This window comes from Saccostrea cucullata, unplaced genomic scaffold (assembly GCF_032062105.1).
Source record: "Saccostrea cucullata isolate Sc308-1 unplaced genomic scaffold, CSIRO_AGI_Scuc_v1 ctg1813, whole genome shotgun sequence".
Taxonomy (NCBI): Eukaryota; Metazoa; Mollusca; class Bivalvia; order Ostreida; family Ostreidae; genus Saccostrea; species Saccostrea cuccullata.
Window position 1 is genome coordinate 17,706 of NW_026923580.1, and position 13,321 is coordinate 31,026.

A 13,321-nucleotide genomic window follows, 5' to 3' on the forward strand; every position below is an offset into this window, starting at 1 on the left:
ATAAAGAATGAAAAATATGTTTGAAATCAGTCGACAATAAAACCAGTTCAGACCGGTTTTCTCTTAAAGGATATGAAAAGCACACCTGTATCATGGTATACCATATATCATATAAACAATATGTATTCTTCATAAGTATGTTCCTTCGTTAGGGTATTTATAGTTTTAGAGGAAATTTTAATATTGAATTATTGTTTTTCTATTAATTTCGAAGTTTATTTAAAGTCAAGGGCAAAAAGTCATATAACAAAACATGGCTATAACTTGCAACAATATTTTCAATCTTCTTTAATTATATTTTCTAAAGCAATAATCCATAACAATGGTACACCTATAATGCAATAATCATGCAGACAATGTACACCTATAAAGGATTAGATATAATTGATTGATTTTTTTCCAATTTAAGAAAAATACATGTACAGGTTTTCGGGGGGAAAAATAAAGTTGAGAAACATGAATTTATTTCAATTTAAAAAATTCTTTCATAGCAATGTTAAGATAATATCTAAGTAAACCGTGTCACATATGGTACTTGAATTGTGTATTACTTCCAACATGGCGCAAGAATATGTCGATTTACTTCTGCAACAGGTAGCATATCACCTTTCCAAGGTCTAGGTAGAAAAAAAGATATTGAAATTTTTTTTAATAAATCAAATTAAATATAACCTTCACTGGAACGAAAATTTGAAATAAAGCATTTAACAACATTACAGTATTAGGTCAAAGACTGCTTACTTGTAATACATCCTCGGGGCATCTCGAACATTCACCGGTTGAAATACCTAAACATTAAAAGTTTCTATCAAAATCTTTGCATCTTTGTTTTCTTGTATTTTTTACTACATGTAAAATCTTTCATTTTTTACATTACTAACTTTATTGATAATAATAAATGTTTGAGAATATGTATCAAAGGGGAGATCCTCATGATTTAATGTCATTTAAATTGGATTTATGAAGCACAAACTCTTCATGGAAGGGACATATTTTTTTTCTAAAGAGACATACAATGATTTGAGTTATCGATTTCAAGGAAACATCAAATTGATAAAAACAATCCAAGATAACACTAGCCTTTGAAAAGTTACAATTTTAAATTAACGTCAATACTTACAGGTGTTGAATAATTCACTGGAGTAGGAAATGTAAATTTTTTGGTGGAGATTTTCTTTACATCCGGAGAATTTTCCGTTATGGTCACCGATTTATTTCTGCGTAATTCAGAATCCTTTGTGCTATTTTTGTTGGTGGAAGACCTTGGAATATTTTCTTTGTTTTCTTTATTATAACTTGGTTTCTGTGGCTTTGGTGGCTTGGAACTTTCTAGATCTTTTATTGTTGTTGACGTTGAATTTAATTTTGTCCCTGTCAGGCGCGTAACTGGTGCTGAATGGTAGCGCCTGTTTAACTTTGCATGCGACTCTGCGTGCGCAGTACCGGAAACTAATGCAGTCTCATTAAGACGCTTGACTCCTGCTGAAACAACTCGCCGTCTCTCCATTTCTGTTATGTCGGCTTGTTTCTTCCGTTCACGTTCTAATTGTTCTGCAGAAAAAGTCATGTATTACACATGTTAAAACTTATTTTTTATCATTAAATAATCATAAACTCATAAACAATATGAAAGAACTTTTAATCATAATTATGCTGTCATATATTTACCTTAAGGCCATCCTTTTTTCTTAAATTTTTTTTATTTTTCTTCAGCTTTCATTTTACCAAAATGACTCGTATGATATTTTTATGTATATAACTAATACAAGAATATTTTTACCAAAAAATGCGTTTGCTGTTTTCGGTCGACTAATATGTTTCCGGATTGCCTCCCCATAATCTTTTCGTCTCCTTGTGGCCATCTTGTCAAATTCATTACTAGATGTCCCACACTTGAAGGGCTCAACAGATATCCTGTCTGGCGCAGAGAAAGGTCGCTGTTTAAGTGTGTCTTTGGGTGCCTCTTTTTGTGATTCTTGATTAAAAAATATTTCTATTGGTGAATGTAAGCTTTACGATTTCACCTTAAAATAATTAAATATTGCATACTTATAATTAGAAACCCACAACCCCTTTATCGTGTGAAATGCAACTCCTTCTTACTACATGTACATGTGCAATCTCTAAGTTCATCTTTTAGACGTTCCGTTTTTTTTGTAGATTTTATGTTTCTTCAGATTTTATTTTACTTGTTTTATTTGTTTTCTAATATAGTTGAAAAACAAATATATCTGGATAATTGCAAAATGCCATTTGTACCAACCTGCTAACTGTTTCTTGCTTGGTTTATTGGGCGTCAGGTCGATTTGGACAACGGTGTGTGGTACACACAGGGTAAACAAGTATCTGCAAAATCAATTCACCTAAATGTTGTAGCAATCATAAAATTTATATACAAGTAAATAAATGCTAGAAATGTCATAACTTAAATACTGATGTATTGGATATTTCAAAATTGAAATCAAATGGCATAAAAAACTAAATAACGATCTTTTTTTAAAAATATATATTCTGTTCTTTTCATATTTAAAACAATAATTCCTAATTGAACTCTATTTACTCCAGTTCAGATAATGTATATTGAAACAATGCATTCATCTTCTTTGAATCATTACATGTACATGTATTATATGTATGATTGATCAATTTTTAAGTTCGATTGCAAAAGATAAACTTTACTTGTCGTAAAATTCCATAATGCATGGGTGTCTGAAATTCGTAACTGTGGCACAGCTTTCATTTTCAGATTTCATTGCATCCACCTATTTAAAAACAAAGAAAGAGGCATCCCATTAAAGACTTATGATACATTGTAAGAATCTAATTTAAAAAATATCTAGTTTGATCAGCTTTTTATACGTCATCATGGTATTGTTATATTAATGATGGCATATAAAGAGTAATAAATCAAAACAATTCTTTTCAAAAGATAATAATTCATGTATTACATTGTAGGATGTCTTGAAAGTAATGCAATATCAAATTTATTAAGCAGCTCTATAGTTGCCATATGAGTATATCTAATTTGTCAAATTTGAAAAGTGTTTTCCTGTTGAATTATTGATAAAACTTTGCAAAAATTTTGAAGCACATACTAAAAACTCTCAGATATACTATAAAAAATTATTGACATCATCTCGCATCTATTACAAAAAAATGCAATTTCACATGCCTAGTCTTCATTAAAAGCTCATTATTTTCAATCTTCTCTCCATTTTTTCAATAATTCTGTTTAAAGCTGGACTAAAACTCAATAATATACATAAAGGATAATGCGAGTTATTTTGAAAATCAGACAGTCGTTAATAGGACGAAGTTATGTTAAGGGGTACCGGGGTATACATTTTCACTGGAAGGCAAGTAAAAGTTATCTCGCATACAATTTTAATTTTTTTTAATAAGGATGCACCAAAGTCAATTTTAAACTGGGTTAATGGTACAATTGATTGCATATGCAATTTTCTATTTCAGACTTAAATACATGAGCATTAAGAAAACGATCTCTTCTGCCTTGTTTATCATAATGTGCCTCTTAAAATATTTTTTTTAAATCCATTAACGTTGAAAAAATTATTGCTTTTGTTTCCATTGAAATATGTTATTTATCAGATAAAAGTAAAGAATATTCAGTGATGTCAAAGCACAATGAGAAACTTAAGCTAAAGTAATTTTTATAGTGAAAAAAAAATCATTGTAAATAACATAAAAATTCTAATATCAGTCACAAAAGTCTAATAAAACCTGTCCTGTTCAAAACAAAGCAACTATATTTACATGTAAATTTTGTCTACATAATATAATATTTTTGATTTACTCTTATAGCTTTTGAAAACATTTTAATACTGTTTTACGATTTACAAGAATGGTTCTTTCGGATCCCTGGAATCAAACGGAAAGCACATAGTGTATTCATTAATATTTTCATGCACTCTCGGTATATGTAAAATATAGATAATAAAGGAAATGTGAAAAAAGAAATTTTATATATAAATTTTGTGTAATTACAAGATCTTAATATACATGCTAGCAGCCAAGACTTGTCTTAGATTAGTATGAAATCAACACACTCCAAACACAACGTAAATGACATGTGCGATACCTTCTGGACTACGGCAAGTAAGCTTGAAAATTGTGAAACCTTTATTCCAAATAGAAAAAGAAATCAAAACAGAAAATCAATATTGTATATATGTCCATCACATAAAAAAAACGTTAAAATCTCTGAAACAAAAATATCCAATGCAACCTAGGTTTCAAAGTAATGCATAGAAATATTACCGTCATTTGTAAGTCATCAGTCTAAAATTTATTTATTATATTTTTTTTTATTGAACTAAAATAGATGTTTGATAACTATGATATATTTCTCTAAGGACACACATTTGCAAATTGATGAAACAAAATTAACAAAATTGTTGGGTTCATTCGTATGAAGATTGACAATTATGCTTGAAATAAGTACAGTGTCATTATATTTATATGAAAAACAACTATTCCTAAAAAGATATAAATCTAACATACTTACTAAAACTATAAACAGAGTTATTTTTACCTCGAGTTATTTTCGACTTTTCATATACTTGAAAACAATTAATATCCCCTACTTTTCAATTCGCCCCTCAACAGTTTTGTGAAGAAGTAATATTGTTTCCTAAGCAACTAGGGCGGATACCTCGAAAATAAAACAGGGGTGAAAATTGGCTTGTAGTTAAGGAAAGATCTAAATAAATAAAATCTGCTTTTTATTTTGCATCTGATCGCAGCTGTTTGAATTTGCCAAAATATAAGTTAAAATTGATTTTTTCATTCCTTTTTTAAATTAACATTTTGCATATATAGCAAAAATATTACATCTCGATTTATTTGCCCCCAATATTTCATATCATAATTTTTTTTTTTTATTTCGGTAACTACAGATAGAAACTAAGGAAACAGTTACTCTAAAATTATTAAAATATACATGTATGCTATAAATCCTAAAGGGTATCATACACATTTATTTTTAAAGTAAAAATTACTAATCTTTCAAATAATGAAGTCTCTTACCAGTGGCTTTGTAAGTGCTGATCGCAACATTAAGGAACAAAGATGACCGGGTTTAAACTTTAATGCAAGCTCAACATCCTTCAAAGCCTGTGAGAGAAAAAAGTATTACACGTTTTACAGAAATAATAAAAATAATTTATTCTGATTATTATTATGATTTGATAATATATTGAATTTTTTCACTTGATTTTTGTTTTTATTCAATGTCACTTTTTACTACACATATATAATATTATCATACCGCTCCTTCGTTGTCATCTGAACTTTTTGTTAAAGCTCGTATACAGTACACATCCTGAAATATATAATTAGTTTTTATATAATTATCTCCAAATTCCTTAGGTTTGTGAGAAAGAAATCGCTTAAAAGCATAGTAGCAGTTTTTAGTGAATATTTACAAGATTCAACAACGAAAAGTAATTAAAATATAGGTTTAAATAAAAGTAAGTCTATAACGAAGAGTATATAAATACTACCTGATATGCTAAACAATAGCAGTAGCTTTGCAGAGATACATCTACCTAAAACTTTTCTGGCATTTTACTCACAGGGTTTTTACTGTCTAGCACCACTGCCTTTTCTGCGTCTTTCATTGCATTTTTCATATCACCTAAAATATATTTTAAGATAGAGAAGTTTTGAATACTTTGCCATATCTGTCATATTTTATAGATAACTTTCTTTCTTAGGGTTTCGTAAGATTGTATGTACGATTTTTACATCTGAAAAGATTTTTTTTCTGAAAAGTCATGTTAGAGCACTTTTTATTGAAATGCAAGCGAGTTCATTATAGTGATAATATAAATTCAAATTACCTATTCGAACATATGCAAAAGCTCTTCTTGCGTATAATGGTGTCATCAGACAGGAATTGGTAACACACCCGGCCAAACAACCATTCTAAAAAAGATATATAAACGCTTAATAACTTACATCTTTTATAGGATATTTCTTTTCAATTTCTGAATCAGTTTATGCTTATAGCTTAGGAGACAGTTCTATTATAATACCGGTAAAGCTTTGTTGCGCGCGCGGGCCCTAACAGAAATTTATTTTAGCTAAAGTTTACTGCTATAGTTAACTAAAATATTCTTTCGTACTTTGATTTACTAAGAAACTTTATTCTAGAATTTTTTTTTTTGAAGAATTTGACATTTGATATTTCTTTCATTACACATGATGTCATTGATGCCATATTTTAAATGGTATGTAAATGGACAAGTAATATTGGTGCATGTATGTCCTTTTAGCAATAAAATTGCTTGTAAATTAAAAATATGAAATTAAACTGTCATAGTAAAAAAAATAATATTATGGTCAACAATTAGATCTCTCTACCTTAGGAATAGAAACTGTGTTGATGGCGTTTGTGTAGGCGTCAGCTGCTCTTTTATGGTCCCCTATGTGTTGGTAGGCGACTCCAATGTGATAATATGTCTCATACATCTGCAATAAAAACATTAAATGATATATGCTAAATTTTTAATCCATAGATTTTTTTCAGAATTCATTCTTTATTCCATAACAACAGCTTTATGTTAGATTCAATGGTTATTATCCTCCCTGTTCTGTATCAAGAAAAACACCAGATATTTTAAATGATAATTATACATGTACATATGTGTATATAACAAAGTAACTTGGACAAGTTTATACACAGAGAGACACATTAAAAGGAAAGTAATTTACGTACCAGCATGTGGTAGAGAGCTGGGGGCTCGTAATCATTGGGGAGGTTCTTCAGGTCGATCATCCACAGGACCAGGTTATACGTCTCTATCACCTGTTAATAAAAAAAAAATCTATAAGGTGTTTTGTAAAGAAATAATATACCGTTACAGTAGCAATTGTTTGCTTTTGGAACTCACAGGAAAAGTAAATGGATTTGTGCAAAAGTAGCATTAAATTTGTCCTTTATAATTTAAAAATCTTAAACATGCATGATATCTTCTCATTAAGGTACTATACATTTATTTCATTGCAACTTACGTTATATCTTTAATAGAATAAATGTTTTATACATTTCTTATTTTAAAAAATCGGACTTTTTTCGAACTTTTTAGCATAATTTATATTATTTTATTTTAATCAGAATTTAATCAACATTTAAATCAACATTGCTTAAATATCTGTGAAAACTGATAGGGGCTGCTACGTGTTCATGTACAGAACAGATAGAAGTCATGGGAAAAAATTGTCTTTACCACACTTTTTCAATGAAATATTTGGAAAAAGAACAGCATTCAAGCTCAAAAGTCCATAAAACAATACAAAATAGGAGGAGAGCAAACATGGACCTTCTAAACATTAGAGGTGCGATCAGGTGCCATGGAGGAGTAAGCATCCCCTGCCGACCGGTCACACACGGGAAATGAAGGAAAAATCTGTCGTCAATTCAGTGTGTAAATAATGGAGTAACGCAGGGATATTGCAAATTCACTGATATAACAAAGTTATTTTGGATCCCCAGATACATAAATTTAACGAATTCTTTCTACGGATATAACGAATTATGGATATGGCGAAGTAATTTTAAAGGCCCCACTGACTTCGGTACAATCGAGTTTTACTGTAGTATGAAAAATGTCAGTCAGCATTTGACTCAATGTTAAATTGTATTTGCTGACATGGTCACTGTATCGACTAAAGAACTTACGAAATGATGACTTTAAACGAGACAGCTGGCACTCTTGTTTCGGCAACTTGGTTGTCAATAATTTACCCTGTTTTAGAAATTGTACATACGTAGAGTATGCTCTTGAGTATCGAATCAACTGAGAGATAAAAACTCCGTATGTTGTGATGAAGGTACATGTATATTGCTGTGTAAGACTTAGTACGGGATTTGACGAATGAAGAGTTAAAGTCTTTATGTTTATCATAGAGATTGGATGTTGGATTGACATTAACGTCTTTTTAAAGTACATGTAAAATATCAAAATATGAAACAGATTTGTCACTCTTTGCGGTATCTTCTATCTCAGACTCACTGGGATATATCGTATTGACATAAGAATGGAAATAACCATTGTTAATAGTGACATATGTGTTACGTCGTCGATATATCTGAATGTCGGGTTGAAGGCCACAGCAAGTGTTTTCTTCTTTCCATGATTAAAATTTTGAACAAATTTTGCTTTATATGAATACAAAAAAAAAGTCTGCTTATAACAGGGCGCACTTGGTACCCATGGGAATTCCAATAGATAGTTGGAAGATTTGGTCTCCAAAAACAACAAAGATATAGTTAATTAGAAACTCAAACATCTTTATATGTCACCTTCAGCGTACTTGTGTGTACATTCAGAATGTTTTTGAACAAGATAATTTATCAAATTTATCAAAGTAATTTTACGAATTCCATTTTCATTGAAAAAGCAGCAGAAGGCAATTAATCATTAACCTATACCTGTGTATATCAATTCCAAAATCAATATACGAGTATTTTGGGGGCAATGCAAAAAAAGACTATCCGTTAAAAGGCCTTTTCCAGAGTTTTATGTGGGGATATAAAGAAAAGGGTAGTTTCTGTACCTTTTCTTTTATTTTTGAGACATAATTAATTAAATCTTAAGGTATTGACGATTTAAATCTATCCGTCAACTCTTTATCTTGTATGTGCTAAAATCACTAAGTACAGTTTACGTTATCTAACAAACTAACAATTAAATAACGAAATTGGTCTACCCAGGTATTTCTTACATTAAAGACCCACTGATATGCAACAATGCCCGATGCTAGTTTTGATTAATTAACAGCAAAAGTCTTTTTTGTATTCGTTCTATTTTAGGACTTTTTTTGTCCAAATTCAGAGTTTATCTCTGATATGTCACGTTTGCATTTTATAAAGAATCTTAATTTCTCTTTACGTGTTTTGCCCTCGCATCCATTTAGAAAAGGTGCTCAAAATTTAAAGTATTTTAAAACAATATATAAACTTTCACGGCATAGTTAAATCTAGATTCAGTTAATGGGAACAACAACCACAACACAATCCCCTAAAGAATGCAAAAAGGGAAGGAAAAAACATCTTAGCTGTAAAATATTTTTGCTAAAGAAAGTATGCACATTAAGGACAGATGATACAAACAAACTTTTGTCAAAAGATATGAAATTAACAACCTGAGTCATGTGTTAATGAGTAAGATAAATAACTTTCACCGCGTAATTTTTAATTTTTAATTCAAATTTTCACAAAAATGAGATTTGAAGTGAAAAATATTTGTATAGATTAATAAGGATGGTTTCAGAGAGGCAGAATTTTGAATATCACAGGAGATTTACAAATTCTTTGTATTCTACAAATTTATTATTTGCATCATTTTCAATAAAATTAGGCCAAAAAATATATACTACTCCAGGCATCCATTTTTTTTTGTATCATCTGTCCTTACGTAATAAGGAAGAGGAAGCAGTAAGTTGTAAGAATTTGTTTCGAATTTGTTTACTTCAATCAATGTATATTTGGAAAAATAATAAAACATAAATTTGTCATCATTGTCAATATTTGATATCACTCCCAGCAATCGGTAATCCTTGAGGAATTCAGTACTATATTATATGTATGGTATTTTTTAAACAACAATGTACAAAAAATCCATCCCACCCCTCTATTTCTCAATTTAACTCTCCAAAAATGCTTTTTTAAAAAAAAACAAAAAAACAAATGCTCTCTTGAGACAGAGCACTAACAAATCTTTCATTCCTTTATAATACTCTGATTAACATCTACAAGATCTATGAATATTGGAAATTCATAACTTTTAAAAAACATTTCCCTTCACGTTACAGTGAAATTTCTTCGGAACAGATACCTGTTTGCCATGCTCTCAATGAAAGGTAGTTTGGCTGTAGGGTCTCTGTAGAGAGTACATTTGTACTTGACGAAGTAGTGTTTTAACTTAACGTGTATGTGGTACGATATCCTTTAAATCAATAAAACAATGTTAAACATTAATGTAAACATTCAAAAGCTTCTCATCCACTTGGAGTCAATTATTCAGTATGCACTCAAAGTGCCTGAGAATAAAAAAAAATGTATTAATTAAAACATATTAACACTGCATGAATATTCTTAAGTGAGTGCCAAACATGTATTCCTCCATTTATAATTATTTTTCATTTTTATAGTTCATTGGTATTATAAACCTTTTTTCTTATCTTGGAGAAAAGATTTTTCTTATACTAGTAATGTTCTAAATGATTCATTTTTTAGACTGATATTGTCTATATACTTCTTGTAGAAGTTGAGAGTTAATTTAAATCTCAACCAATTAAAAATTTCCGTTCATACTTCCTCAGTGAATCATACAAGCATATTAATCTAAATTATATGTAATTCATTGCACTTTTGCTTTTGTGACGGTCTAGGCAATTTATTGAAAATCTGATGAAACTAAAATTGGTTGAAAACTTGGCCTCATTCAAAGTTTGAGTGTACTTTATTTAAAAAAAACGAACATCGTATTATATAAAAGTATGATTCTTGCTTCTCTTTCAGTTTGGATTTACATAAGTACATGTACTTTAAGACTTCGTCGACTTTTGTATCATTGAATTTAAAATAGTACACAATACTTTATAGTTGCATTTTTCTGATAATATTGCTAATAATTAAACTCATACAAATATATAACGGATTCGGTCCATTGTTTACTTTTACATTAAAAATCTCTCCAAAGCTAGTGTCCTCGTTTGACACGCTCATAATAAAATAAATTGGCTTTCGGGACTTGAGTATTTAACAAGGGAATGTCTGCACTTATCTCTGACATGTCGGGCTCGAACTCAATAAATCTTTGTCAAACATTGTCAAAATCTTCTCATCGACGTATAATTAAATCATTTGCTTTCTTTTCCACTTTTCAAGAGGGTGGCCACAAAAATGGAAGATGGTACTTACATGTACTTTTTGAGATATATCCAAACAATTTCGTTCTCTACCTGTTCTCAGTGTCTTCACTTTTTTCAAACAAAATTCTATATTAGTTTATTGATATCTCTTTCTTTCATTTTATGCTGCTGTAATCGAAGACTCGGGGATATGTAGTTTACTTATTGCCCCGTCTGTGCGGCCGTCTGTTTGTGTATTTGTCAAAAAAACTTTAACCTTGCCCATAAGTTTTAGTAAATGGAGCCTTGGCTTTCATGTTTCACATATTCTGACAAGTCCTTTCTTTGGGTACCACTAAATTTGGTCTCTTTATCTTGGAATTCTATTCGCATATACCAAAAATATACCACTCTTTCACCTAGGCCATAACTTTTGAACAGTCAACACTTGGTCTTTCGAATTTCGCAGGTACATGTATATTTCCTGTGACAGGACCTTCTTTTGGATACTAAATATTTTAACCTTTTTACCTTGACCTTTGGAGATTGACTTGCATTTTAGAGACTTCAACCTTTGCAATAAGCTGCCATACAGAGGTATCAGTGATTCACAAACACATCTATTTTTTTAAATAAACTTAGTTTTCAATCTACGAATTACATGTATTAAATAAAATATATTGGAGTGAAACATGAAACATTATAGAATATTGAATTAATATTTATTATATAATAGTGTATAGCAACATTGTGTAATAGACAATGGCGTGAAGATTTTTGAATTATCAACAAATCGAAACTCAATAAAAGTATACCTCTAATACTGAATAATAATCTGTATGCTACAGTGTTAATTTCATTATATACAGCATACAGAGTCATACTGACATGCACATGTATAGGTAGGGTCATCTCTGCTTTATAATTACAGACCACTATCACAAATGCATATACAAGAACCCTATATAGAATTAGATACAGAAACGTGAAGGGGGATGGAAGAAAATCGATTTAAAAGGGGGTGGGAAAGCTCAAAGGTATGTGGTGTAATTTCCAAGGAGTAAAAGCTCCTTGATTTATATCCGTATCTTACCTTAGACCACCGTTTACATCTCTCGTTCTGCATGGCGTATCGTAACGTGGAGTTCACTGCGTAGTGAAGCTGGTCCAGACTCTGAAAATTCCATTTTATTTTCTCCATGCCCAGCTCTGTATGTGGCTTAATTAACACTGATGTTGATTACCAAATTTTCTACAAATCTCATGAATAACTTTCCAGTTCTGCTGAATACTTTTTTATGTACAAGAAACAAACAGCTACTCCTTTTCCTATATTTAGCTGGGCAAGTTATTTTCAAAATTAATTTTTGACCATAATTCCTCTAAATCCCACTTGCAATGTTGACAAAAACGTGTCTATTGCTGTCATGTATGTTAAAATTGCCACTCCTGACTTTTCTGTAATCCTTCATTAAATCGTTTAATCACATTGAAATCTCCTTGGCCAAGCTTAGATATGAGGAATGAACGGAATACACATTTTTCATTAGATTTCGGTTGAAAAATTAAAAAGAAAAGGGAAAGTTTACCAGACAATAGAAATATCCGATACTGTTACAAAAGTCCACGATCCATTGAATGATTTTCAATCACAGTTTGAACGCAACATAACACAGGAATTTAAACATATAAAATTGGTTTTAACTAATGCGCTCGTGAAAGTTTATACAAGGCGATTAAAGGGCTTTAACATGCATGCAGTTTTCCATGGTAAAAGCTTATATCAACTTTGATTTTTCTCAATATGAGTTAGCCAACCAATAACGATCAAAGCTGCCGATAAATCAAAGCAAGCAATATTTTCTCCGTCAAAAGTCACATGGTTTTTCAGCTCCTTCAAAAAAAGTACTTTTTATCGCATTTGTCAATTTTGCTCTGACAGTTCACAAGGGAAAAAAGTTTAAACTTTAAGTTACTTCAACACCAGGTTCCGTCTGTCAATTTTTCCATAAACTTCAAATTTATTTCAATTGTGTCGGGTTTTTAAAAGCATTTTAAGTATATTTCCTAAAAGTTTGTAATGGCCCAACATTCCGTCGTGTGACTTAGTGATATTCAATTTCATTTAATCTAAGTGTTAGCATACTGAAATATTGCGATAACGGGGTACGAAATACAAACATTCACTCCAATTCACTTTAGAAGTTCAAAAGTTTTGTGTATTTAGGCATCCCAGCAAAGCAAGGCTTGTAGATTGCAAATGGAGTCTATAATTGCTTGATTTAAATTTATTGAGGTATACGTCGGCATCTATTTGTCGAATCCTGATGGATTTTGATTAAGTGATTTTTTTCACGATTTATTTATCGATCCTATTTACAAGGGGGGAAATGTTTAACAATCTCTTATTAGTATGTTAAAAACAAAATATATGTATATTTCT

The 13,321-nt window shown here is 30.4% G+C and overlaps 1 protein-coding gene across 2 annotated transcripts; it reads right to left on the reverse strand.

The window, feature by feature from the left end:
* Window positions 1–239: 239 nt before the first annotated feature.
* LOC134264404 (uncharacterized) lies at window positions 240–12,135 on the reverse strand. Of its 2 annotated transcripts, XM_062746695.1 has the most exons (14): window positions 11,972–12,135; window positions 6,740–6,829; window positions 6,385–6,492; window positions 5,862–5,946; window positions 5,595–5,656; window positions 5,288–5,341; window positions 5,047–5,133; window positions 4,100–4,138; window positions 2,680–2,762; window positions 2,264–2,346; window positions 1,781–1,975; window positions 1,121–1,551; window positions 742–788; window positions 240–617 (listed from the first exon to the last, which is right to left on the reverse strand). In XM_062746695.1, the coding sequence occupies exons 1-14, from the start codon at window positions 12,077–12,079 to the stop codon at window positions 548–550; spliced, it is 1,542 nt and encodes a 513-aa protein (XP_062602679.1). In that variant the 5' UTR covers window positions 12,080–12,135; the 3' UTR covers window positions 240–547. The 2 variants fall into 2 exon arrangements, with proteins under 2 accessions (XP_062602679.1, XP_062602680.1); XM_062746696.1 differs by lacking the exon at window positions 4,100–4,138.
* Window positions 12,136–13,321: the final 1,186 nt, after the last annotated feature.

What these genes read in the sequence shown, in the direction of transcription:
- LOC134264404 (XM_062746695.1), bottom strand. Translation starts at nt 12,079, where the DNA reads ATGGAGAAAATAAAATGGAATTTTCAGAGTCTGGACCAGCTTCACTAC. An exon ending in TGCTAGACAGTAAAAACCCT is followed by an intron (nt 5,342 to 5,594) that starts GTGAGTAAAATG and finishes TATATATTTCAG; the next exon opens with GATGTGTACTGTATACGAGC. An exon ending in CAGTGAATTATTCAACACCT is followed by an intron (nt 789 to 1,120) that starts GTAAGTATTGAC and finishes TTTAATGTTTAG; the next exon opens with GTATTTCAACCGGTGAATGT.